Source organism: Globicephala melas, chromosome 1, assembly GCF_963455315.2.
Source record: "Globicephala melas chromosome 1, mGloMel1.2, whole genome shotgun sequence".
Classification (NCBI taxonomy): domain Eukaryota; kingdom Metazoa; phylum Chordata; class Mammalia; order Artiodactyla; family Delphinidae; genus Globicephala; species Globicephala melas.
The window spans coordinates 113572558-113600510 of NC_083314.1; the positions used below are offsets into that span (position 1 = coordinate 113572558).

The window sequence follows — 27953 nt, forward strand, 5'->3', positions numbered from 1 at the left end:
ATGGCAAATCCTGAGGCTGTTATAAGTAGCTGCAGCTCTCATGAAGAAGAAAATCGTTGCACTTTTAACCAGCATACATCTCCCTCTGAGGAGCTTCTATTAGAAGACCAGATGAGGCGAAAACTCAAATTTTTTTTCATGAATCCTTGTGAGAAGTTCTGGGCTCGAGGTAGAAAACCGTGGAAACTTGCCATACAAATTCTAAAAATGGCAATGGTAACCATCCAGGTAACGATCTCAGATCATGAGATTAGCGAAGTCTACTTTTACTAACAAAGAGAACTATGGACAGTTTTGTTTTATTTTTTATAACTTTTAACTGTATGCATAATAAAGAACAATAATTAAGGAGATATGCAATCTTAAACCCTCCCACTTCAATATTTGTGAAAGAAGACTTTGGTTTTTTTGTTTTCTCTAACTCTTTTCCTTCTCATCTTTCATGAAGTTATAATTTTACTCACAATGTAATTGGTTTGCAGGAAAAGAAAATTTTAATATTTGGCTTCCAATCAAGAAGCTTAGCTGAAGGTTTCTAAATCAACTGTGGAAACTAGCTATTGCCCAACCAGAGGATTCTTTTTTTTCCCCTAGTTAGTTTCCTGAGAATTTCTGTCTCTTCAGAAACTTCAGGATTTTTGTTAAGAGTATTTGGATTCTCACGTCCCTGTGATCATGGGAGCCCTGAGGTGGAAGAATGTGGAGTTGATTAAAAGGAGTAGCATAGGTAGTGAAATATGAGACTTCATTTCAGGAGATGTTGAATCTCATTTCCTTGCCTTCTCTTAACATTTTGGGGGGAAATTATATTTTGTGATTCTTTATATATACTTATGATTTACTCTTGCGAAGGTATGTTTTCCTGCTGGTGAGAGTAACTATCTCTTGTTAAAAGCAAAGGGGCAAAAATAAAAGATTTTAATAGGAAAAATAGATGTGATACGTTTATTTTTATTAATACTTTCTCGTAATTTGGTGAAAAATGCATAAGTACATAAACAACTGGTATTCAAGGAGAATTTTTTTAACTCCGAAATTGCTAATCTTAACTGATAATTGAGAACAAATGCTTGAGGTGTTAGAAGCTAAGGCTATTTCTACAGTCATATGAAGTTGGTGAAATTCTTGCCTACGTTTCTGATGCTAGGTGTTGTGTAAAGGAAACTGACATTTGAGTGATTATTTTGTTCCAGGACATTATTTCATTTAATTTCAACAATACTTTTATTGGATAAATACTGGAATCCTTTGGTTTACAGAATAAGGAACTGATATTTATAGAGCCACGTGATTAGTACTGACTAGTACTGCCACTGGCGGAATCAAGACTTTAGAGGCACGTGTTCTCTCCCTCTAACATATCAACATAAAAATGGATGTTCAGTTCTCAGTATATTTGGCAAGCTGGAATTGAAATTCTTAACTTCCAGCTGATAATGTGGTGTGTCACAATAGTGAAAATATTTATCTGTGTTATTTCTGATAAGTTGGAGGGAAAGCCTGTGTCAGTTGAACATGAATATTTTCTACTTAGAATGATAGGTACCACTTGTGTGTTCACTGTGTTTCGGCCTAAACATTTTATATCATCACATTCAATTCTTAAAACAAATCAGAGTTAGGTAGTAGCATCCCCATTACACAGATGAAAACACAGAGGCTTAGTGAAGTAAAATAACCTGTCATAGTCAGGAAACTAGAAGAATAGAACTGAGATTCAAACTCAGATTCTATTCCCTCTAAGACTTATGTTCTTTTTTTTTTAATTTTTAAACATCTTCATTGGAGTATAATTGCTTTACAATGGAGTGTTAGTTTCTGCTTTATAACAAAGTGAAGCAGTTATACATATACATATGTCCCCATATCTCTTCCCTCTTGTGTCTCCCTCCCTCCCACCCTCCCTATCCCACCCCTCTAGGTGGTCACAAAGTACCGAGCTGATCTCCCTGTGCTATGCGGCTGCTTCCCACTAGCTATCTATTTTACGTTTGGTAGTGTATATATGTCCATTCCACTCTCTCACTTTGTCCCAGCTTACCCTTCCACCTCCCCATATCCTCAAGTCCTAAAAGATTTAGGAAGCTCATCTAACTTTCCTGTGTTTCCTAGGGTGGTCAAGAGGAAAATTGACTAACAGTTTAAGATGTTAAGCCTGTTAGTAATAAGCATATAAAAGGCATTTAGGTAAGTTTTTTTAGTAACTGAGGGTTTTTCTTAACTGTGATGTTTCCTTAATCTACATTGGAACAATCAAACAAATATTACATAAAGACTCTGTAATTGAGCAAATGAGGGTGACTTGATGACAGATTTCCTCTTTTCAGGGAAAAGACAGTGGTATTTCTGTTAAGTTGGAGATTTTGTGTCTGCAGCAGCAAAAGAAAGATGGCTATGATGATAGGCACCCTACTAAAAGTTTCATTTTCACACTGCCTGGCTCAGTCTCTGAATTATAGTAGTTCTCTCTGCCAGTCGTACTCTTGTCTGCCCCTAGGCCCTTGAAGGCAGGAACTGTGTCTTCTAGCTCGGTGCTGGCTTGTGAAGGTATTCATATATTTGAATGAATCGGTAAAAATACCTTTGGGAATTCTCTGGAGGCTTTTTAATCATCAGCTTCGATAGATGTAAAATCCCTGGAATATCAAGCTATCATCTTACTGAGATTTAAATAGGACCCAGCTTAAAGAGGCTCTTTAGAAATGAGAGTCGAGTTAGGTAGAGAGTGATGACATGTGTGGGATACAGGGCATATGTCACAAGGGGAGGTGAGAGGTGAAAAGATTGGTCTACTGTCTCTATTTTTCCCTGATCAGACCCTGGATACTTTGTGTAGCATGAGCTTGGATAGGTTAGAGCTTGGATTTAGTCTGTTAGACTTGGGTTAGAATTTTGACTATATACTTGCTACTGATGTGACTTGTAAAAATTATTTAACTTCTCTGAGTCTTCATGTATGCATCTGTAAAATGGGTGTATTAGAAACTATGCTGTGGTATTAGTATGAAGAAATTTCCTGCAATAGTGTATGGAACATAGGTTTTCAGTGTTGTTCCCCTTTTCCATATAAAATATATGTTGCCCCCCCTTACTCTGCTATCTAAGTCAAAATATATGTTCTAAACTTACAGCGTGCACACACGTGTGTGTGTGTGTGTGTGTGTGTGTGTGTGTGTGTGTGTGTGTGTATGGGAGAGAGAGAGCAAGAGGACAACTGAGTTTCATGTAAAACTCTGGGGTCAATCCTGCATGAATGTTAAGGATACGTTACGTTAATATATTTTAATTTAGAGATGAGTTGAAATAATATTTTTATTTTTGGCCTTATTGTCACAGTTTTGGTAATTAGACCTAGGAATATAGTTTGATTATAGGACTTAAACTTATGTAAGATATTTCTTAGGTTGTATTGTACACCTGCTTCAAGACCTTTTTGTTCTACAGAATTCATTTTGAACTCTTCTATTTGCCATTCAAGCCCCTGCACCATCTGACTCCAGTCTTTCTCTTCACATTTTTTCTCACTATTTCTCTCATTGAATTATGCTGGTGTCCTCAATGTCCCCCCAAAGTGCTAAGTTCAACTCGACCTTCTTGGCCTTTCCCCCGTGTTCCTCAAATGTCCCCTGACCAAGTTATGCACATATTTTAGGGTTTCTATTATTCTTTCTTCCTTAGAGAAACCTTCCAACTTCCTTAGTCAGTTACCTTGCTTCTCTGAGCTAAAGAACTCCTAAAGGGCTTCTCTGAACTCCTAAAGCTTTTGTTGGTAGGGAAAATGTCATAAGTGGGATCGTACATGAAAATAAATGTTGAAAGTATGCAAAATCACTTTCTTTTATTTTAAAACTAGAAACCCACCTTATCTTTAAGGACAAATTAATTCACAGCTGCCAAACTTTTAATTTCTATTGAATATATTCAGGATTAATTAGGCATTGAATCTTGAATAGATGAATTGATCATTTTGTAGAGAACTTTTATTTCATTACTTTTTGACCCTCTTACTTTTTCTTTTTTTCTTTTAAGCTGATCTTTTTTGGGCTAAGTAACCAGATGGTGGTAGCTTTCAAGGAAGAGAACACTATAGCATTCAAACACCTCTTCCTAAAAGGATATATAGACCGAATGGATGACACATATGCAGTGTATACACAAAGTGATATATATGATCAGATCCTCTTCGCAGTGAACCAGGTAAACAAACACATGCATTCTTCACTTGGGAAAAAGATTAGACTGGAAAATTGTTAGCAATGTACATAATAGAAACTGGCATTCAGTTGTACAAGGGTGAACATTTTTTAATGAAATATGTAAATGACATGTATAAAACAGTTAAATTTTTTTTAACGTTGCCAACAACCTTTAACAAAACTAGAAGTTGAGAAAAGCTTTTCTTTAGTAACAGAAAGACAGAAACTTTAAAGACTTAATTGAAAGAGTCAGAGCTAGGGCTTGGCATGAGAACCTCAAAGGTTTAAAATGATTAACCATGACCTTGGCTGTAAGTAGTCATTAAGTCTTCAGAGCTTATACTTTCAGGGACCCTTAACAAATAATGAGAATATTAACTTTGCAGAGTGTGTATAGTAACCAAGACCTGAAATTTCATTTAAAAAATAAGTAAGGCCTTTATGTCATACATGACAATGATTTTATTGTAATATTGATTAACTGCCTCAAAAAGGAAGCTTGTTTTTCATACAGATGATTCAAGTTTCTATTCAGAGTTTCTGATCAATTTGTTTTTGCTACAAATAGTACTTTCTCAAGTCCAAAATCTCCTATTTTGTGGGAATCGTTGGAAGCTTTCTTGAAGTCAGTATTTCTAACCTGAGTTAGTCTGTAGATAACATTTCAAAAACATTACAACTCTTCTTCAAAAAATTATTATAGTCCAATGATGGCTCTCCTTATCCTGGAGGCAAACTATGCACAGTGAGATAAAATACATATTTGTGACGCTAAGGCTTTCTGATTGCATTCAGATTACAAAAATTGGCCAGAAATCTATAGTAATAGAAGTAAGCTAAATATGTTGTTAAATAGAAATACGCCCTACAATTTGTAAGGTAAAAAATAGTAAAATGCTGGAGATATTCAGCTTTGACATTCTTGTTTTAAGATTATTAAGTTCATCTAAAGCTACGCTGAACCAAATTGGTAGTTTGGTTTTGGGCGGGAGGGGCGGGTAGAGGCAAGATGTAAACAGTTCATTAAATTCCTCCTAAAACATTTTTACCTTTTTTATATAGTAAGCCTAAGAGCAGTCTTAAAAATATAATATTTGGCAGTCAGGCCATTCTGTTTATCAGATTTCCGTGTTCTTTACAGAATTGCATGTAGATTCCTTCTGCTAGTATATAGGTAGATAATATTAATTGGGGTGGGGTTTACTTAGGGCAAGTGACTCCCTACCATCTTCTGAGCGCTATCAGGCATTTTATTTTATTTTTTTTTGAATTTTATTTTCTTTTATTTTATACAGCAGGTTCTTATTAGTTATCTATTTTATACATATTAGTGTATATATGTCGATCCCAATCTCCCAGTTCAGCCCACCACCACCACCCCCAGCCCCACTTTGCCCCCTTAGTGTCCATACATTTGTTCTCTACATCACTATCAGGCATTTTAAACTGAAGGTAAAAAGTGTCTTGAGGGCTTCCCTGGTGGCACAGTGGTTGAGAGTCTGCCTGCTGATGCAGGGGACACGGGTTCGTGCCCCGGTCCAGGAAGATCCCACATGCCGCAGAGCGGCTGGGCCCGTGAGCCATGGCCGCTGAGCCTGCGCGTCCGGAGCCTGTGCTCCGCAACGGGAGAGGCCACAACAGTGAGAGGCCTGTGTACCGCAAAAAAAAAAAAAAAAAAAAAAGTATCTTGATCACAATATTCATAAATAAAGTTTTAGTTGTTAATGAGGTCAGTTATTCTACACGATTCCAGAGAACTGAATAGAGAAAATATAGACTGATATGAAAGAAAGATCTTTGTTTTCTGTAAGGAAATCTCTTGATAGTTGCGGTGATAGTCACCAAGGAGAATGAACAGATAAGACAGTAGCTTCTCAGTCCTTAGAGCTAGTTCCATGACTAATTAGTTTTCCTGAACAGTAGAGCCCTAAAATGCCATCTAACTGCATAACCTCTAGGGTTCATCCTGATCCAACACTGGTTATAACAGCATCACTTTGGTTTAGTATATATGTTTATATATTTGAATATCAAAGACCTAGTTATTTTTATACTATGTCCTGGCTCTTAGCAATCAGTCATGTTTGGGCCATCTTTACTGGGTTCCTTCTTTCATCCGCCCCTTCAATTAAGGCAGTCCTCAAAGGTTTGTCCTTTTCCTACAGAATTTCCTCCTCTACACAGCCTCAGCCACTGCCAGGAGAGGTGACCCTGAACCATTTGCTCACACTGCTGCATGCAGACAGCTCACGAGCACCTCAGAACCACTCCGACCAGAACGGGTTCCTGTCCTCTTCCCACCTGCTCCCCAGACATGTTTCTCTTTCTGATCACTTGCTTAGATTTAAAGGTCTCAGGGTCTTGGAACCATTTATTCTTGCAGCTCAAACATAGTCTGTATATCCCTACTTCTGGTTGGCTTCCCTCCTTTCCCTCCCTACCATTTCTTGACTGTTTTCTAAAGGATTCATCTAAAATCACAGATTTGATTGCATAATACTCCTCATTTTATACATATAACAGTGTTAAGTGCCACATATTAATATATTTATTCCGGGAAGGTGGAGGTACATCCCAGGCACTCAGATGTTTGTGAATGAATGAAAGAGCTCAAAAGATTCATGTGTTGAGATCAAGTGATCACAGAGGGGCCACAAAAAATCCATCTATAATCAAGGAGCAATCGGTTTTAATCTGCTTTACTTTGGGTGCCACATTACTCAGGTAAGGATCTTTAACGTGTTTTTATATTGTCTTCCAAAGGGTGACCTGGGGCCCATGGATCTGCGTGAAAAACTACTTCCCTCAAGGCAGAGCTGCAGAGGCAAGTAGGGACAGATGTCCAGCCTGATTAATGCCCCACAGAGGCCATGGCCGGTTAGGTGCCCCATCAGTCAGTCCTACAGGTCACCTGCCTTTCAACAATAGTCCCACACCACATTCCGGTCCCAGAGTCCTCTGACTCAGGCTCCAGAGCTGCCCTTTAGCTGGACATGGTCCTGCCACTTGCCCCTGAACTGAAAAAAATGCATAACCTAAAAGCTGAGAACTATGTTTTATTCAAGGACATCGCTGCAGACTACAGCCCGGGAAGACGGCCTCTCAGATAGCTCTGAGGGACTGTTCCAAAGAGGGCTTTTGCTGAAACAAAACAAAACAAACAAACAAACAAAAACCCATGTAATGAAACATCAAAAGATTACTGCTAATCATAAAAAAACCCAGATATCTCAAATTAATGATTTTAGTGCCTTTCTATGTATGGGAAGATGCAAGAGCCTGGGCTCATGGCAGTTATTCCTTTGATATGCATCTTAACTATCCAGGACCAGTAATCTGTTTTTCTCCATCCTGAATTCCCCTCAGAGCACACCCGTGATGCCACTGCGGTGGCTGAAGGCTTGATGGCAGGCAATACTTATTGTTTATTGGAGTGGCAGGCAACACTCTTTGCCTACAACATCCATCTCCTGCAGGTGCTCAGACCTCCATGAGGAGCCTTATTAAGATAGCAAGGAAGTCTGGCCGTAGCATCACTTATAACGTTAGCATGTACCTGAAGCCCTGCACTTTGGATCTTTTGTGTCTCAAGGTCTTACAAGGTTTAAGACTCAAGTTTCTAAGGTAGGAGGTTCAGATCTTTAAGTAAGTCCTGTGGGGACTGCCTCACAAGGAGCGGGTGCTCAGAAGGGCTACAGGGCCCCATGTAGGTGCGACTGCTTCATGACCCCTGCTTGCCTTTCTGGCTTTACCTCCCAGTATACACATCCCCTATTCCAGGCACCCTGGTACTTTACCGCATTCAATAACTTTTACGTCTTTTTTCATTTAATGTACTGTTTACCTCTTACTCCCCGACACCCCAGTGTAAAACTACCAGTTTGACTCAGAGTAGCTTTATAAAGATTTAAGACACTTATTTCCTTGTATGGAAAACAAACAGCTCAAAACTGAATATCTCCAGCATTATACTATTTCCCCCTATATGTAGGACATAATGCTGTTTAATGAGTGATGCAGCTTAATTATATCACTGTAGATTTCTGGCTCATTTTCCCAATCCCAATGCTAGCAGAAAGGTTGGTGCCATAATCACAAATCGTATCCGAGCAACTTACCATCTTGGTGTGCATAGATTAGCTCTAGCGAACAAAGATCTACTATCACAGCGGTCCCTAACCTTTTCGGCACCAGGGACCGGTTTCTTGGAAGACAGTTTTTCTACGGACCGGTGGCGTTGGGGATGGTTCGGGCAGTAATGGGAGCAATGGGGAGCGGCAGATGAAGCTTTGCTCACTTGCTGCTCACCTCCTGCTGTGCAGCCTGATTCCTAACAGGTTGCGGACCGGGGGTTGGGGACCCCTGCACTATCACGTTATAGTGATTTTCACCTCACTGTTAATTTGACTGTGTCTCATACTGTTACCTGAAAACTGGGTTTGCCTCTTGGTGGATGTCACACCAAAAGACACAACCGAGCCAAAGGTCAGGAGAAGGAAGAATTTATTACTTGCAGCAAGTAAGGAGAACACCAGGGATCTTTCCCAAAGCAGTGTCTCCTCAAACAGCAAAATTGGGAAAGTTTTAAGCTAAGGGTACGTGTATAATCATGAAGGAGCTTGGGCGGTCAACAGAGTCCAAGTTTTAGTTGATTGAAGTCACGAGGGTCAGAAAAGGTTAACATCATCATCCCTTAGATTTCAGTTGACCTGGCAGTTAAGTGTTTTGGGCTAATCTTTACCATGGAAACAGAACTGGGAATCTTTACAATTGATGTATTATCTTTGCTGTTGTTACTTCTCTTGCCTGTTTCTGCATTCTATTGTTCCCTTAATATTATTAATTACTGAGACCTGTTCAAGGACCAACATTCGATCACAAAAAGGCTTAGGCCAAAAATGGCTTCTCTTATATCAAGAAAGCCATGCCTGTTCTCTTTCTCCAGGGACCTCCCCTACCCTATCTGCCTACAATACCGTTCTAAGTGCTGGGGTTAGAGCAGTGGACTTGATAAACTCCTTGCCCTGTGGAACTTACATTCTAATGGAGGAGATGGATTTTAAACAAGTTTAGCCAAAATCAGTTGATTTCCAACAGTGATGAGTGCTATGAAAAAAAAAATTAAGTGGCATAAAATATTAACAATGGACTCAGGATGGTCAGAAAAGACCTCTCTGGGGACTTGAAGTCTGGGGAAGAATATTTCAGGTTGAAGGAGTGACAACAGCAAAGGCCCTAGAGGCTAGAAAACATTTAGTATGTTTAAGGCAAGTGTGCAAAGGAGTAAGGGAAGGGCCAGGGATAGGGCTATAGGTCTCTCAGGGCTTAACAGGCCCTGGAAAAGAGCTGTGAAGTTTATTCTGAGAGAGAAGAAGCCATGGGGGGGCTTTCGGTAAGAGAAAATTGCTATAAAAGTGACCAAGCTGTGTTCTTACAAAGATAAAGATTTAAAAAATACATTATTTTTAGACAAAGTTTTGCTGGTTACCCTGGAACAATTTTATCCCATTTCCTATATTATGGTAAAGCAGAACTCTGACTTTATAGTAAATAGTTCAAAGATAAATAAAATTTATATTCACATTAAATGTAAAAGTCAGTTCCTAAACATAGTTCTTTAAAGGAGGAAAGAACCTGAGAATTTATTTAAGGTTAAATTAAGCCTTTAATTTTGCAGATAAGAAAGCAGCAGCTCATAAAGTCTATGACTTGCTCAAGGTCACAGAAATGAGACCTGAACCCAGAACTCTAATTAATTCAAGAGTGCTCTTTGACCTCTGCGGTTCTGGTGCACAGTAGCATGTTAATTACTCTGCATATTAGCGTGCAAGTCTCCACATGGACAGGAGGTGGGAACCTGCCGTTTCAAAGGCAGGGAGGGAGGGGAATCATGGCTTCACTTCCACCTGTCTGGATGTTCCACTTTTTCTGTTTCTCTTTTTGGTTGAAGTACTTGCAGCTACGCAACATCTCAGTTGGGAATCACGCTTATGAGAACAAGGGCACGGAGCAGTCAGCCATGGCCATCTGTCAGCACTTCTACAAGCAAGGAAACATCTGTCCTGGAAATGATACCTTTGACATTGATCCAGAAATTGAAACTGGTGATGTTCTTCTATAAGCTAGAACTTCCATTTTTAACTCCTTGATTTGTACTTATTTATAAATCAATTTATACTTATTTATACTAATTTCATCTCTGAAAACATTGATTTGGCCTGTGCTATTAGGTCATAGTAAGAACTTTATCAGAGTTGTGTCAGGTACTTCACTATAACTCATGATTCTTAAAACAAACAAACAAACAAAAACCCCCACAAAAACCAACGAGGCAAGTTTATTATTATCCTTGTTTTATAGAAGACTGAAGTGTGGCTCAGAAGGTTAAGTGATCTGCTCATGATGGAGCTAGTAAGAGGCAGTGCTGAAATTTGACCCAGGCCATGCCCTTAGCCACTTTATTCCACAGCCTCTCTGCTGGATAAGCCAGTTAAATAGACAGATATTGTCCTTATAAAACAGTTTGCTTGCAAATTCTTGATGTATATAAAACTCTCTCTGCTCAACAGCACTTCACTATTCAGTGTCTTTGGGGTAGGCTGGGCCTGGGGGGCCAGGCAGGGAATGAAAACCAGAACTTAGAATAGCACAGCTTATTCTTATTAGCAAAGTTCTATTTGCAGTTTGTATCTAAAACATTAACTTAGGTCATCGAGTCAAAAAGTAAGTACTTTTAACAATAGCCACTGGGACTTTTTCTTTGAGAAGAATAGTAAAGGGTATAGTACTGACTAGTGAAAATCTTCTAATATGCTATCTTCCTTTTTTAAAACAGTGTTTATTGAGGGAAAATTGTCAACATAATATTTTTTTAAAAAGATCCTTTAAACGTAGAAAATTTTATCTTAGACGCTACAGATGCTTCAAACATATGCTTAGGATACAAAAAGGAAGAAGGGCCTCAAAGTTTAAGCTTAAAAAGACAGAAAGGAAGATGACATTCTGTAGAAAACTAGTGAGATAGAGTTCAGATCTTTCTCTACCCCCATCCACTCCAGAAATGTTATAGTCACGTATTAAAAACAAATAAATCACTGTAACCACGTGGTATGGATGTTTAGCTTTAAAAATCTTAATTTACAAAAATACCAGAATCTGAATATCTAGTTTTAAACATATGATCCTTTCAAGATGCAGTTTTCTATATTTATTTTAGGCGCTATATTATGGTTTGTTCCTTTCTATGGCAGAATGTTTCTTTGTGGCACCAGATGAACCTTTTCACGTTGGAACACTAGAAGAAAAACTCAAGTTACTGCTGGACTTTCACAGGTGAGGGAACAGATGGGAGTGTAACTCATGTTTGTGTGTATACGTTTTCACTGCACTGAAGTCTCCTGTCTTCTAGACTCATAACAGTGGATCTGCAGTTTAAATTGAAGGCCATTAATCTGCAGACTATTCGTCATCACGAGCTCCCGGATTGTTACGACTTTACTCTGACTGTAAGTGTGGGCTGGGCTGAATTTGATTCCTATCTGGAGAAAAATAGTTTTATCTAGTTACAGGCTTATTTACTTGTATTAAGGGGTGATCAAATGTATAGGATGTTCCCATCCCACTTGGATGTGCACAGGGGAAGCATTGGTTCAGCTAGCTCTATTTGGTTATGAAGTAGTCCCTTCTTATCTGCGGTTTTGCTTTCTGAGGTAAGTTACCCTAGGTCAACCTCGGTCTGAAAATATTAAGTGGACAATGCCAGAAATAAATTTTAAATTGCATGTCATTCTGAGTAGCATAATGAAAAATTTCTGACCCTCCCCAGATATGAATCATCCTTCGGTCCAGTCTATCCTACCCGTGAGTCACTTAGTAGCTGTCTCAGTTATCAGATCAGTTGTCCCAGTATCACAGTGCTTGTGTTCAAGTAACCCTTATTTTACTCAATAATGGCCCCAAAGGGCAAGAGTAGTGATGCTGGCAATTCTGATATGTTAAAAGATTCCTTTAAGTGAAAAAGTGAAAGCTCTCAACTTAATAAAGAAAGAAAAAAAATGTATGCTAAGGTTGCTAAATCTACAGGAAGAAGAAATCTTCTATCCATGACGTTGTGAAGACGGAAGAAGAAATCCATGCTAGTTTTGCTGTTGCACCCCAAACTGCAAAAATTATGTCCAAAGTGTGTGATAAGTGAGTGGTTAAGATGGAAAAAGGCATTTAATTTGTACAAGACATTTTGAGAGAGCGAGAGAGACCACATTCACATAACTTGTATTATAGTATATGTTATAATTGTTCTATTTTATTATTAGTTATTGTTGTTACTCTCTTACTGTGCCTAGTTTATAAATTAAACTTTATCATAGGTATGTATGTCTAGGAAAAAAACATTGTATATAAGGTTTGGTATTATCTGCGGTTCCAGGCATCCACTAGGGGTCTTGGAATATATCTCCTATGGATAAGGGGTGGCTACTGTACTAACTTGTTTACTTGTTATTTATCTGTCTTCTGTACCTCAGTGTAAGTTCTCCGAGGGCAGGGACCTTGTCTTGTTCACCGCTGTGTCTTTAGTACCAAGGTCAGTGCCTGGCACAGAGTAGGTGTTCAAATACAAAAGGAACAGAGGTTTGTAGGCTCTGTATGGTCAGCTCTCAGCAGTCAGTGGCAGTCTGCTTAAGGTCATTGCCAAGGGTTCTTGCTACCCAGTTTCCTCACTGTGGATGTTTGTAGCCTTTGGGTTTTGCTCACAGTGCCTCCCTTGTGCTGCCTCTAATGCTCTGGTTAGCTTCCTCGCCTTCAGCCTACCCTATCACATCTATGTTCTCTGTCTTCCAGTTGCAGATGGAGCTTTTGATGCTCTCTAGGCAGCACAAGATGCCCCTCATGTGAGTTCATCACTTCACGAGGATCTGAGTCAGTAGTAACACAATGCTGTATCGGCATATGCAGGACAGCATTTGATAACAGCTTGCCTTCATGTGGTCCAAATTTCTATTACTTCAGCAGTAGTTTATATCAAAAGTTATGTCCACGATACTCAACTGATTGGCTGTAAGAAATCAAGTTTTCAGAAATGGAGGTTAAAAATATTTTCAGAATATAGGACAATGTAATAATTATGCATATTACTTAATAAGAAAAAGCACTAATTCTATAAGACTGTTTTTATTTGGGCTACAGATTTTGATCTTAATATTAACCAGCAAGTTATGAATTTTCAAAATTACTTGATTTTTAAAAAATTGAGCTATTATACACAGTCTTCTCTCTTCTCTATCTGTATCTCTGTCTGTCTGTCTGCCTCTCTCTTTCTCTCTGTCTCTCATGGAAAATGATACTTTTCAGAAGTCTTATAATCCTTAAAGGCTTTGGTCAACTGACAGCTCCTTCATGGACCCTTTTGTGATTCCTCAGTTAGCAATACATTCTGTGTTCTGAACTCCCAGATTTTGTTTTCATTTTTATATTTTGTATGTCTTACCACCTTCTCCTTTGTTTTAGAATTTTGTAGGTCTTTATCATCAACTCTACTAGACTGAAAGCTCCCTGAAGGCAGGAACCATTTTATCTTTTCATCCCTCAGAGAACATAGTAGGTGACTCAAATATTTGTTGATTGAGTAAACAAAACACTAGATCCTTTGTCATGACTCACTACATCAGTAAAAGCAACTTGGCCTTTAGCCACAATCAAATGTAATATTTTTGCCATTCTTGTAGAATTATCCCAAGCTATATCTGTGCAGTGTGGATTTAGCAGTGCATCTCACAGAACTGTGGTGGAACTTATATCCTATCAGGTAGTTTGATGATAAAAGCCATTAGTGCAACTTCATTGCCATAAGTAAACATGAACTGGGGCAGCATGCCTGATATAAAATGCAAGGTCTTTGGAGTCAGACAAGCCTAGATTTTAATGTCAGCTCACCAGTAAGTAGCTATGTAACTTTAGGCAAATTACTTAATTGGTTTGAGCCTCAGTTGTCTCATTTGTAAAACAGAATTAATGCCTACCTACCTGACAAAATTGTTGTTGAGATAGAAGATAACATATATGAAGGACCTACCAAAGTATATGGTATGTAGTAGATATTTGATTCATTCAACAGCTGTTTATTAAGCCTATCCTGTGTGTGCCCAGTTGGATTTATAATGTAAAAGTAGTGCATTAGCGTTCATTCATAGTAGTTTGATAAATTCTTTCATCCTGTATTTTGAAGCTCTTTATTAGGTGTATAAACATCTAGGATTCTGTGTCCACTTGAGCTGACTCTTTTATCATTATGAAGTGGCACTCATTAACCCTAGTCATATTCTTTGCTCAAAAATTTACTTTGTCTGATGTTAATATAGCCATTCCAGCTTTCTTTTGATTAGTGTTAGTATGGCATATCTTTTCCCACCCTTTTAAACTTATTTGTGTCATATTTAAAGTTGGTTTCTTGTTAGGCAGCATATAGTTGAGTCTTGCTTCTTTTGTCCAACCTAAAAATCTCTACCTTTTAATTAAGGTGCTTATTACATCATTTAAATTGCCTGTGATTGTTAATATGATTCCTCTCTTTTTCTGCCTTCTTTTGGATTGAGTATATTTTAGGATTCCATTCTATCGCATATGTTGTCTTATTAACTATAACTCTTTGTTTTATTATTTTAGGGTTTCTAGTACACATATATAACTTATTACAGCCTACCTTCAAGTGATGGTATACCACTACATGTATAGCATAAAAACCTGACAGTATATTTCCATTTCTCCCATCTTGGCCTTTGCGTTATTTTTGTCATACAATTTACTTCCAGATATAAACTGGAACAATACATTGTTATTATTTTCACTTTAAACAGTCAGTTATCTTTTAAAGCAACTTAAATAATTAAAAGTCTTTATATTTGCCCATGTAGTTATCATTTCAAGTGCTTCATTCCTTTGTGTAGCTCCAGGTTTCCATCTGGTATCATTTTCCTTCTGCATGAAGGGCTTCCTTTAACATTTCTTATAATGCAGATCTGCTGGTAATAAGTTCTTTCAGCTTCTATATGTCTGAAAAAAGTATTTCACCTTCATTTTTTAAGGATAGTCTCACTAGGTATAGAACTCTAGTTTGACTGTTTTTTTCCCCAGTACTTTAAAGATGTTGCTCTTTTACAAACTAAAAATACAAACAATACAAACTGCTGTCACTGCTAAGAAATCTGCTGTCTTCTTCATCTTTGTTCTTCTGTATGGGATGTATTTTCTCCCCTCTGGCTTCTTTAAAATTTTTCTCTTCATCTCTGATTTTAACAATTTGATTCTGATATGCCTTGATGTAGTTTTCGTGTTTCTTGTATTTGGGGTTCATTGAGTATCTTGGATCTATGGGTATATAGTTTTCATTATATTTGACATTTACTCAGTGTTATTTCTTCAAATATTTTTCTGTCTCTTTCCCCCCACTCTTCAGAGATTCCAATAATATGTATATTTGGGTACTTGAAGTTGTCCCACAGCTCTCTTTCTTTTTTTTTTTTTTTCAGTCTTTTTTTTTCTCTTTCTTTCATTTTGAATAGTTTTATTGCTGTGTTTTCAAATTCACCAATCTTTTTTTTGTCTGTACTATCTAATCTGTTGTTAATTACACCCAGTATTTTTTCTTCTTCATTTAAAGAATTCAGCTTCTTCTAAACCTTACTTAGATGTGATTGACATTAAGCCAAAATTTATTTAATGAGCACCTACTATTTGTAAGACCCTGAGACTTTTTTTGTGGGAAAAGCATGGTTTTTCCTTGGCAAGGATTTCTGACTCATTCAAATAATACTGAGCATCTTCCTTATGTGAGGCTGTGGGCTGGTTCCCTCAGCAGCTATGGAGATGGACAGACACTAGCAATGTCCTTGGTTGCTGGTCAAGGGAAGAAACTTACAGTCCAACATGAGGAGAAACAGAGTAACTAAACTTATTAAGTTTATTTGAAATCTTATATTTGAAGTGGTATCTGATTACCGCACACGAAGATTTTCAATAAAACTCATTTAAATGACAGACTTTAAAAGAACTTTTCTTTTTCTTTAGGACTTGAGAGAAGAGGCACCAAAAACAAAAACAAAACCCCCAAACCAGACTAATTTCCTTAGCTTGCCTTCTTGGTGTATGCAAGGGGAAAGTGGAAGGAGCTAGAAGGGGAAGACAATGGAAGAACTATGAAAGGTGTTCTGGCATGGCTTTGGTGCCTGGTGTCCCAAAATGGTTATCGTTGAAGCCAGACATGCTGTTGGTTCCCTGTGACCACACCTTTTGTAATACATATGGTTCTATAGTGATAAAGAAATCTGGTCCTAGAAGGAAAATCAAAAAAGCTCCATTTGAAATGTTTCAAGACAGAAATAATGAGCATCTGTGTTAGTAAGAATTACAACAACATTAAAAATCTATCCCTAGCTGAGGCTCTGCTGGAAGGCGGAGGAAAACATACTTGTACTCGCTCTTGCCCATTGTAAGAGGGCATCTAGAGGTGCTTAGAATGGGAAGGAGGGGGAAATTCTTTTGTTTTATAAGTGGTTCAGGGCTTGAATACTGTCCTGGAAGCAGGATTGTAGAGACTAAATGTTCTCTATGGAAGATCTAGTTCAACTTTCTCAGCTCACAGAGAAATAAAAAGAACTTCCCAAGGTTGAGCAGAGTTAGCGACAGGTCAAAGATGAGAGTCTGGGTCTCCTGTAACTTTGGAAGAATTGTTTCCTAATTAATGCATAGAGGCATCTTGGCTTTAAAAACTATAGGTATGGGCTTCCCTGGTGGTGCAGTGGTTGAGAGTCCGCCTGCCGATGCAGGGGACACAGGTTCGTGCCCTGGTCCGGGAAGATCCCACATGCCACAGAGCGGCTGGGCCCGTGAGCCATGGCCACTGAGCCTGCGCGTCCGGAGCCTGTGCTCCGCAACGGGAGAGGCCACAACAGTGAGAGGCCTGCATACCGCAAAAAAAAAAAAAGAAAAAAGAAAAGCTATAGGCATGTTTTTTACCCTTTTCCTGTTCTTCACAGATAACATTTGACAACAAAGCCCACAGTGGAAGAATTAAGATAAGTTTAGATAATGACATTTCCATCAGAGAATGTAAAGACTGGCACGTATCTGGATCAAGTAAGTGATGAATTTTACTAGTTTTAAAGATGGTTATTAAATAATATTAAATGGTTATTAAATTACTTGTCCCAAGGATGTGTGGAACATTAAATGAAAGAATTGGACCATACCCAAGTCCCTAATTCTCTGCAAGTAGATCAATTCATTGTAGTTGTCTGATGTTCCAAGTAATTCCCAAGTTATTAGTAATCACAATGGCTTTTCCTGCCTTCTCCATGTGCCCTCACTGGCCTATTCCTTACCAAAAAGAAAAAAATGCTTATAATCCCCCCAGCAAAAAGAAAATCACATATACTCAAACCAATGTTTATCGAGTGCTTATTGCATAAGTATAATACTTCCACCTACATCTTCCTCACTTCAATATTTTAAAATATCTTTGAGCTAGGTAACATCCCTATTTTTACAGATGAAGAAACTAAGGCTCAGTGAATTTTGGTGTGTATGGGGTCATACAGCCAGGGAGAAGTCAGGTAGGATTTGACCCTGAAGTATCCCACACCTTATAATTATCTTCTATCTAGGTCAAAAAAGTAGACGAAATAAGGAAAGGGTGCATTCCTAGAAATATGGACACAAACTCAGGTATAAACTGAGTATCACTGAGAATTTTGGAGCTGAACTGGATAAAACTGACTGGGAAGAATTGATCTAATTTCCTAGTCCCTTATATTGATATGTAGTGGTGTGTTGTGCTAGATTTTAATGATTAGGTCAGAGGGTCTCAGATTCTATTGAAAAGAAGCATCATTCTAAGTACCTGCTAAGATGCAGTTTCTCCAGCTTCATACAAGACAGTCTGTAGATCTGGGGGTGAGACCCAGGAATGTGCAGGGAATCCTTATTCAGACCATACTTGTATAATAATTGCTTTAGGGTTTCCTACTAATGGATTCACGAAGTTCAGATGTAGTAATGAGATAGTATGAGTAAATAAAATAAAATAAAATGTCTTCATTCTTTTCACTAATAGGTAACTTCAAATATATGAAGATCTTGAATCACAAACTTTTATTTCAATCACAAAGTTGTTTATTTGAAACACAAGCCTGTTTTGTCATCTGTAAACATTGTAATACTTCTCCACAAACTTGAGAATAGGGAAAATGAGAGCATATGAAGGTGCCTGGAACATAGGCTTTCTCTCAAATGTTTGTTTCTTGAATTTTAAGTTTTTCTGAAGTAGATTTAGTCCTTCGTGTGACAATTAGATGCCTCTTGACAAAATTATGGAATGCTTCATTTCAGAATAGTCTTGAGTTCTTTCTATCAGCATAGAGCAGTACAACTTGTTAAGTAAAGACACGCTCTGTAAGAGAGCATGTGACGGCCAGCCCTCTGCCCACCTCTCTTCACCTGGCTCTGCTTATGCTGGGAGGACTGATTCCCAGAATCTCTGCATGGGTGGCTCTGCCTTGTCACTCAGGTCTCAGCTAAAACCCACTGCCTCTTTGGTGAGGCCTTCCTTCATTGTGCGGTATAAGTGAACCTTTCTTTTCCCCATTCCCCCACCCAAAGCTCCCTCAGCAATGGTGGTCAAAATTTAGTGTTACCTAGAGAGCTTAGGAAAACACAGTTTCTGATTCACTGGGTCTAGGGTAAGGCAGGAGAATGTGCATTCCTAACAAGTTCCCAAGGGATGCTAAGAGCCACTAACACAGAGTGATGGATGCTGGAGACAGACTGCAAAGGTTTGAATCCTGACTTTGCCACTTACTGGCCGTGGAACCTTGGGCAAGTTCTGTGAACTCTCTGTGCTTCAGTTCTCACCTGCAAAGTGGGATAATCACATCTACCTCGTGGGTGTTGCTGTGAGGTGCAAGTGAGTTAAAACCTATAAAATTCTTAGAACTATGCCCGGCAGGAAATGCACTCAATACATGTTAGCTATTTGGATTTACTTTATTCATATCTCTTACTCCTGTCAGAAAATAATTCGTTCATTTACTTGTTCACTTTTTTCTCTTATATCGCTGGAGTAGAATAGAAGTTCCACAAGGTCAGGGGCTTCGTCTGTCTTGTTCACCCATTATACTCTCAACATGTAGAAACACACCTGATGCTTAATAAGTATTTTATACCTAGATAAGTATATTTAAATAGGATATGCAGGAACCCTAACGGTATTAAGAACAAAAGACTACAAGTTGATATATAAAGATCTTTGATGGATGGTTGTGATGATTTTTAAAAGAAGGACTTTTAGTCTTTAAATACTCATGGAAGAATCTGTATCTGAGCCTTTTCTCTTTGTTGTCTTTGTGCAAAGAATGCTTGAATTATTTAAATTATTCTAAACATAGTGTGAAGGATCCGTATAAAACTTGAAAATGCTTCTGAAGGATGCAGAAAGAAGACTTGAATCAATTAAAAGGCACACTATGTTTTTGGACAAGGGATTCAACATGATGAATATGTCAAGTCTTCCTAAATTAATCTATAAATTCAACGTGACTCCCCCCCAAAATTACCTGTAGGATTTTTATTGGAATTTGACAATCTGGCCCTGAAGAATATATGGAAATATAACAAGCAAGACTAGCCAGCAGAAATTCTAGGAAAGAGTAATGAGAGGTATTTTTCTTAGGCGTTACAACACACGAAAACGTCAGAAGGGTAAGATATGGTACTTGAATACAAACGGCCATGTGATACATGGTAAAGACGGCATTTCAAATCATTTGCTCTTTTAACTGGCAAAAATTAAAGAATATGGAGCAGATGTGGAGGTATGTGTAGGTATGTAAACTTTCATGATCTTTTTGGAGAGCAATTTCTTAGATCTTCTTTTAGAAAGATGCATATGCCTTACCCCAACAGTTCCATCTTTGGATATTCATCCACCTAAAGGATCACTTGCACCTGTGCACAAAGAGGACCTGGAGAATGATTTGTAGCAGGGAAAACCAGATTCCAATCCAAGTGTCTTTACAAATACAGTATTGTACATCTATACTGAAGTATGCAATGCGGCCATTAAAATAAATGAGGCTAAAAATGAAAAGAAAAATAAGAAGTATATGTCACCATATTAATGTTGCACTGCATAAGCAGGTAATCCACTTTCCTTCCAGTTCAGAAGAACACTCATTACATGATGATCTTTGATGCCTTCGTTATTCTGATATGCCTGGCTTCGTTAATCCTGTGTGTTCGATCTGTGGTGAAAGGACTTCAGCTTCAGCAGGTAGGGATCTCTGCTTTCTAGGAATGTGATGGACATTTTGATTGATAGAGAAATTCACCGTGCCTCCCTTCTTTTCCCGAAAGGAATTTGTCAATTTTTTCCTCCTCCATTATAAGAAGGAAGTTTCTGTTTCTGATCGAATGGAATTCGTCAATGGATGGTATATTATGATTATTATTAGTGACATATTAACCATTACTGGATCAATTCTGAAAATGGAAATCCAAGCTAAGGTAAAATTTTTTCCTATTTATGTCATTGTTAGTATCAGATTTGCATGAACGATCATTTATTTTTTCCAAAACGTTAAGAATTCACAGAGTAAATTATTTCTTTCAAACATTTTATTGAGTAAACCTGAAATAACAGTAACTTGTAAAAATCTAGTCCAGAAATCTTTTAGGCTGAGTTTTCCAAAGTGTGATTCACAGTCCTCTGCATCAGGATCATTTGGGTAGTTGGTAAATACCCCACGTTAGACCTATTGAATGTGAACTCTGGGGGTGGGGCCTGTGAATTCTTACACACACCAAAAGCCATACACACTCCAAGGTAACTAAAGTAAAAGGTGTTTTTTGTTGTTCTTACAAGAAATACCAGAATCTTCAACAAAAAGAGTCGGCTGGGGGTAGGTGGAGGGAAGTGAGGCCAAACTACTATTGTGTGAGTCCTTGCAGTTGTTCCCTTTGTCCATTTAAATGGAGAATATTCCCATTTTCCTACTTTTCCTATTTATGTACTACAAGATTTTCCATTTTAAGTTAGGACTAATCCAGCCTGGATATCAACCCTCCCCGAAAACAAAAATAAAAAACAAGACAAAACAAAACGAATACTGTTCAAACTAATCTTGTTCAAATTTATATTTTTCTAGCCTGACTACAACTAAATATGAGTATGATCCGTGGGGAGCCTCTTATGGTTCAGATTCCTGGGCAGAGACCCCAAATGCAATGGCTCAGTTAAGACAGGAGTTTATTTCTCCCTCATGTAATAGTCAGGGTGGATTTTATGTGCTGGCAAGTTGCTCAGCTCCACACCATTCAGGAATCCAAGTTTGTCCCATCGTTTTCTCTGCCGACCATTAAGGGCTCACCCAGACTGCATGATTGATGCTGGGTTGCCTCACAAACAGATTGCAACCCATGGAAGGGAAAACCTGGTATGGTAGTAGGTCTCTCACAGTCTTATAACCTGGCTCAGAATGGCAGCCTTCATTTCTGTTCAGTCCTACTGGATAGAATTTAGTCACATCTAACGGCAAGGGAACTGGGGGAGATAGCCCAGGCATGTACCTCAGAAAGAGAGAATGGGTTTAGGAGGCCATGGAGCAGCTGTCACTATATGTCAATGTAGTATATATCATTAGAATAGATGTTTAACTGTAGGGACCAAAAAATGAGGAGTAGGGGGAGATTTACAGCAAATCTTTATTTTTACCAACCTCACCTACCATTAACTTCAATGAGCCTTTAATGGTGTCCAACAATCTTTCTGCATTTTTCTAAGCTATTCATTTCCCCTGTCTTCTAGCTGATCATTTCATATTTCTTCTCTTTTGAAGCTTGTAATACTCCCTGCCCCATCCTCACTCTCAGCTGATGACCTCACTTCCTATTTCACAAAATAATGGAAACAAAATAGGAATTCCACAAATTCCCACTTCACTTATATACCTGCCAGCATCAGTGCCCATATGCTTTGCTTTTTCTCTGCTACTGTAGATATATTATTTAGGTTACTATCCAAGGCCAACTTCTCCACCTCCTGCCTTTCAGATGCCGTCCCTGCTTGCTTACTCCAGGGCATGGGTCCAGCTATTCTTCCTCCTTTTCTCATGCATCCTCAATTTCTCATTCTCTACCAGGACATTTCCATCAGCATGTTTTTTTTTTTTTTTTCTCCTTTCTAAAAAGGCAAAATCTCAAACTATTCTCCCTCCAGCTACTTCCCCATTTCTCTGCTTCCCTTTATACAGCAAAATACCTCAAAAGAGTATTTAATCCTGTTTCTGACTCTGCACTTCCCATTCCCATTCAGGCTGCCCTGCCACTCCAGGGCAATGTTCCAATGACCTCTCATGTTGCTACATTCAATAATCAATTACTTATCCTCATTTTGACCAATCAGCAGCTTTTAGCACTGCAAGCACGCCCTCTTTGTTGATGAACTTTTTCACTGGCTGTCACTTACCTGGTTTTCCTCCTAAATCACTGGCTGGTCTTCTGACTTTCCATTGTTGGTTCCTTCTCATCTCACCAACCTATGAAAGTGACAGTATTTCAAGGCACGGTGCTTGGACACCTTCTTTTTCTGCCACCGTCTTGGTGATCTCATCCTGTCCCATTGTGTTAAATAATGTCTATTTTCCAGTGATTTTCAAATCTCTATCTCCAGCTTGGAATTATTCCCTGAACTCCAGTCTCAAATATCCAACTGTCTATTCCACATCTCCACCTGGATGTCTACCTGGCCTCACAAATTTAACATACCTGAAACAGAACTCCTGAAATCTCCACCTCCACAGTCCAAACCTGCTTCTCCATGGCCTTTCTAAGTTCAGTTAATGGCAACTCTTTTCCGTTGCTCAAGACAAAAGCCATAGATTCATCCTCAACTCCTCTCTTTCACTAACCCCTCTCCTCCATATCTCATCCAAGAGGAAATCCTATTTGTCTCCCTTAAAAAAATCACCTCATCACCTTCACTGTTGCCATCCTGGTCCAAGGCACCGTCAGCTCTCATCTGCATTATTGCAGTAACCGTCTCACTCTTCCAACAATCTGCTCCCAACATATCACTCCTGTTCAGAGCCTCAATCTCCCCAGTCTATTCAGAATAAAAGGTAAAGTTTTTAAATTACACTCATGGGGCCCTAAACTACCTGCCCCCTCACCTCTGTGACTGCACACTCTCCCCCATAGCTCACTCCAGCCAGACTCACTATCTTGCGAGGTGCCCTCCTGCTTTGGGGCCTCTGCCCTTACAGGTCCCTGTGCCTGGAAATCTTCCACAAGGTTTTTGCTTGGCTTGCTCCCTCACTCCCTTCATGTCTTTACTCAAAGGCCACCTGTTCAGTGATCAGTCCATGCTATTTGAAATGCAACATACAGCCTTCCCTTATCCCCTCCCCTGAATTGTCTCCTCAGCACTTACCATCAGCTAATGTACTGAGGGTTTTGCTAGTTTATTTCTGTCATCTCTCTCTCCACACTAGAATATAAGCTTCACGAGGGCAGGGAATTTTGTTTGTTCACTGCTTTGTCCTTAGCATCTAGAACAGTGCCGACTCATTGCTACTCAACAAATAATTTTTGCCCCAAATGAATTTCTGCTACATAACTGATTATTTTTTCCACTCTGTTTTAGAGTCTGACAAGTTATGATGTCTGTAGCATACTTCTTGGTACCTCTACCATGCTCGTGTGGCTAGGAGTCATCCGATACCTTGGTTTCTTTCAGAAATACAATGTAAGGAATTCCACGGTCCTCCAAGCTGCTGGTATTTCTCTTTCAAAGTTATTGCACTGCTTTGTCTAAAGGACAGAGGGGTTCTAATGACGTCTCTTACTTTCCCAGCTCCTGATTCTCACCCTTCAGGCAGCGCTGCCCAACGTCATCAGGTTCTGCTGCTGTGCAGCTATGATTTATTTAGGCTATTGCTTCTGTGGATGGATTGTGCTGGGGCCTTACCATGATAAGGTACTGGTAAACAATTTTTTTTTCTTGTTGTTATTAAGCTCTCAGAGTAGTGCCAGTGGCTCGTTATCCTTTTAAAATAAGCTCCTTTTACTTTGTGGCTCAGCCTTAAAATGTTGTAGGTAATGTATCTATTGCCAAGTTTATAAATTGGTAAGGTAAGACCACCTTGAGAGGATAACTGATTCACTTGACTGCCTCAACTCCTTTTGTGGAATATGGCAGATAATTAAGTCTTTCTTACCGTCAGCGAAGTCAAACTTGCCAATCTGATTCATCGATATATACTAGAGTGGGCTATTTAGTTAAGTCTTATTGAAATTTGACTTTATTTTAAAAAGTAGTATAGGGAGAAACTTGAAGAAATATTGAATATTTTGTTCACCAGAGTTATAGTCTTGAGTGTAATGCCATCATCTTAAATGGCATGAACTTTAAAATGAGAAGCATGAGGATGCATGGTTGGGACCTGTGTTTCTCACAGAAGCATTTCAAGGATCTCTTTCTACCAAAGTAAATGGGAGGGTAAAGCTTGACTCAGAAAAGCACTGAAGGTGCAGACCAGCTCTCCTATCTTCAGTTCAGGCTGCTCCTATTAAGAGGAGCGTCTGAAGGAGCTGCTTGTTCCAAGAAAAACAGTAGGCATGTACATGTTACGTACATCACAAGACAAATGCCTGGAGGAATGACTCCATCTTCCTGGGTGTCTCCAATGTGTACATGTTATCAAACTTTGGTGTGATTTTCTCTTGTTAAAAAAAAATGCTTGTGGTTACCCCAGGTTATTTGTTTGAAGGGGTAACTTGAGATATCTAGTCCCACTATTTTTAATATGGTGTCATGATCAGTGTCTCCAATGGGAAGGAACACCTAGTAAAGTGAACTTTTCTTTTTTGTTTTTCCAGTTCCGTTCTCTGAACATGGTCTCTGAGTGCCTTTTCTCGCTGATAAATGGAGATGATATGTTTGCCACATTTGCAAACATGCAGCAGAAGAGTTACTTGGTCTGGCTCTTTAGCAGGATTTACCTCTACTCATTCATCAGCCTCTTTATATACATGATTTTAAGTCTTTTTATTGCACTGATCACTGACACGTATGAAACAATTAAGGTAGGTTCGTCAAGAACAAGGAGGAGCAGCATTTTCCTAGAACTTGCAGAGTGGCAATAAAATACAGTACCTGGGGCTTCCCTGGTGGCGCAGCGGTTGAGAGTCTGCCTGCCGATGCAGGGGACACGGGTTCGTGCCCCGGTCCGGGAAGATCCCACATGCCGCGGAGCGGCTGGGCCCGTGAGCCATGGCCTCTGAGCCTGCGTATCCGGAGCCTGTGCTCCGCGACGGGAGAGGCCACAACAGTGAGAGGCCCGCGTAACGCAAAAAAAAAAAAAAAAAAAAAAAAAAAAAAATACAGTACCTGAGGGGGAGGGGATCAATGGAATGGTAGTTTCTTCAGGGTAGAGAAGAAGGATCTCAATTTTAGATACTAAAAACAGAAATGAAAGAGAAATAGAATTTCTAGAATGTTGAAAGTTTTGTCTCTGAGTAATTGTGCTCTTTCAGACAGGGTTTCAAATAGTTTATTAGAATTATAAGGATCAGTAGATACTGAGTGAGTGAAACAGTCAAAATTTTGTGGGAGCTTTTAAAATCCACTTTTCATAAAAAAAAATTGACCTCTTCATTTGGAATGAACCCCTGCATGGGACTACCCCAGAGGCCTGGTCTCCAGAACAGTCAGGGGATTAATGTGTCAAGTATGAGCCATGTGTGTGTTACACAGTCAGAAACATGATTTGAAAAGCTGTTATTCATATTGTCACTCCACATTGAATATTTAAAAATCAGTTTTAGCCCTTTGAAATATGGAAAGGCAGAATAAATATCCATCTGTATTTAAATTTCTAATAACATTATACTGTTAGGTATACTATCGGCATAGACACTTCCACTTGGGGACTTTTCTTTCTGAGCATGAGAGGCGTAATGAAACATGATGCCATGCGAATGTAAGGAGAAAGACCATCAGGAGTTGATGGATTATGAATTGATAATTACAAATACCTTGCTCACGAAGCCCGGGTTCTGACTTCATTCTTACCGAATCAGATGTCAGGAACCGACTGTCCTCAATACTTGCTTGGCAGACTTGCTTAGAGTCACCAAGGAGACTGGGAAAGAAGGTAGTTGTACCTGTACAAATCCCTTTCCATGGTGCTCTAAAAATTCACTACCTTCAACTCTGCATGCAGAGAGCTATATATATATATTATTAGAGGGTGACATCTGAGGTCTCAAAGAATAACATGAGTTGACAGCTCTGGATGACACAAGCCTAAAACTCGTAGTTTAGATGTTAACCTGCTTCCATGGTCTCAGAGCACTTGTCAGATGGGCGAGTCCTTTCTGATCCTTGCTGGTCAGGGCCCATTCTAGAGATCTTAGACTCCCAAACTGATATAAATATTAGGCCTTTAAATAAATCTGTCTGTCTGGAAGACAGACTCCATAAGGGTGTGCAGGCTGGATTTTACCTGGAAGGAGCTCTCAGATTCAACATGCCCATCTGGGGTTGAATCAGACCCACAAAAGAGAGCAGGGCACTGCAGGATCCTAGACCCACTTTTCCTTAGCCAAACCTAAGACTGGCTCTAGAGGCTACATCCCCACGAAAATACTTGGAAGCAAGTAAACTATCCCTTTAGAAAAATCCCCACCTGTGTAGCTAAATGATCCACTTTGAATTTGAAATAAAGCTGTTTTCAGGGGACTTATTAATGAAAACTTTTTTTTTTTTATTCTTCTGTATAGCATTACCAACAAGATGGCTTCCCTGAGACTGAACTTCGTGTATTTATATCAGAGTGCAAAGATCTGCCCAATTCTGGAAAGTACAGATTAGAAGAAGAGCCTGCAGTCTCTATATTCTGCTGTTGTAAAAAGTAGCTATTAGGCTAATCTATGCCCTGGAGGGAACTATAATGTGTAGCTGAGTTGGGAGACAAAATGGATATTTTAAGATCAGATGTAGTATGTTTGAAGACTATTATTTTGAGCAAATTGATGGCTGTAATTCATCAAGAACTGTGTTTATATTTTAAAGCAATATTTAATGTCTTTGCAGCTTTAGGCTGGGCTTATTTTTTTTTTTAAACCTAACTTTGATGAGGGAAACTCTTGGATTCTTGTCCTGTTTATTTTTGCCATAGCTTTAGAATGTGTTTTCCATACCCTTCTCTACTCTTGCTTCCAGTTATTCTGACTGTGTCATCAGTGGAAACCATGCCTGAACTGACCTCAGACAACTCACCAACCCTGGCCTGGACCATTCTCAGGGGCTGTCCTTGAGAGAGAGGATGATTGCTGTATATCCAGTAATCATTGCATTTTAAAATCTCTTAAAGGAAAGAATAAGAAAGAAATAAACATCACCAGCTAACAGTCTTGTATTTGGCTATGAAGGACAACTGTTATTTGATACCGCTTTTAGTTCTGGAGCAGATCAGGTTTTTTAGTATAAGTTTTCTCTTTTCCTTTAGTGTTAAAGGACAAAGTTGAAGGAGTATTCTATACACCTATGAAAATTAAACTGCATACCAAATGCATATTCGATCCCACAAGGATTGTTTTATTGGTACTTGCACAGCCTTGTGAAAAGTGCATGATGTGCTGTGCCCCTCCTAGGCACATTCAGTCTCACAGAAAAGGGTAGCATTTTTTTCCTCCACATAAACTTCACTG

At 38.9% G+C, this 27953-nt stretch overlaps 1 protein-coding gene across 1 annotated transcript; it reads left to right on the forward strand.

Moving 5' to 3' along the window:
* On the forward strand, window positions 1-27460 carry MCOLN3 (mucolipin TRP cation channel 3). Its single transcript, XM_030866188.2, has 12 exons — window positions 1-228; window positions 4030-4197; window positions 10147-10300; window positions 11447-11528; window positions 11605-11701; window positions 17225-17324; window positions 20402-20514; window positions 20598-20747; window positions 23884-23985; window positions 24094-24216; window positions 25119-25325; window positions 27024-27460. The coding sequence occupies exons 1-12, from the start codon at window positions 1-3 to the stop codon at window positions 27156-27158; spliced, it is 1659 nt and encodes a 552-aa protein (XP_030722048.1). The 3' UTR covers window positions 27159-27460.
* Window positions 27461-27953: the final 493 nt, after the last annotated feature.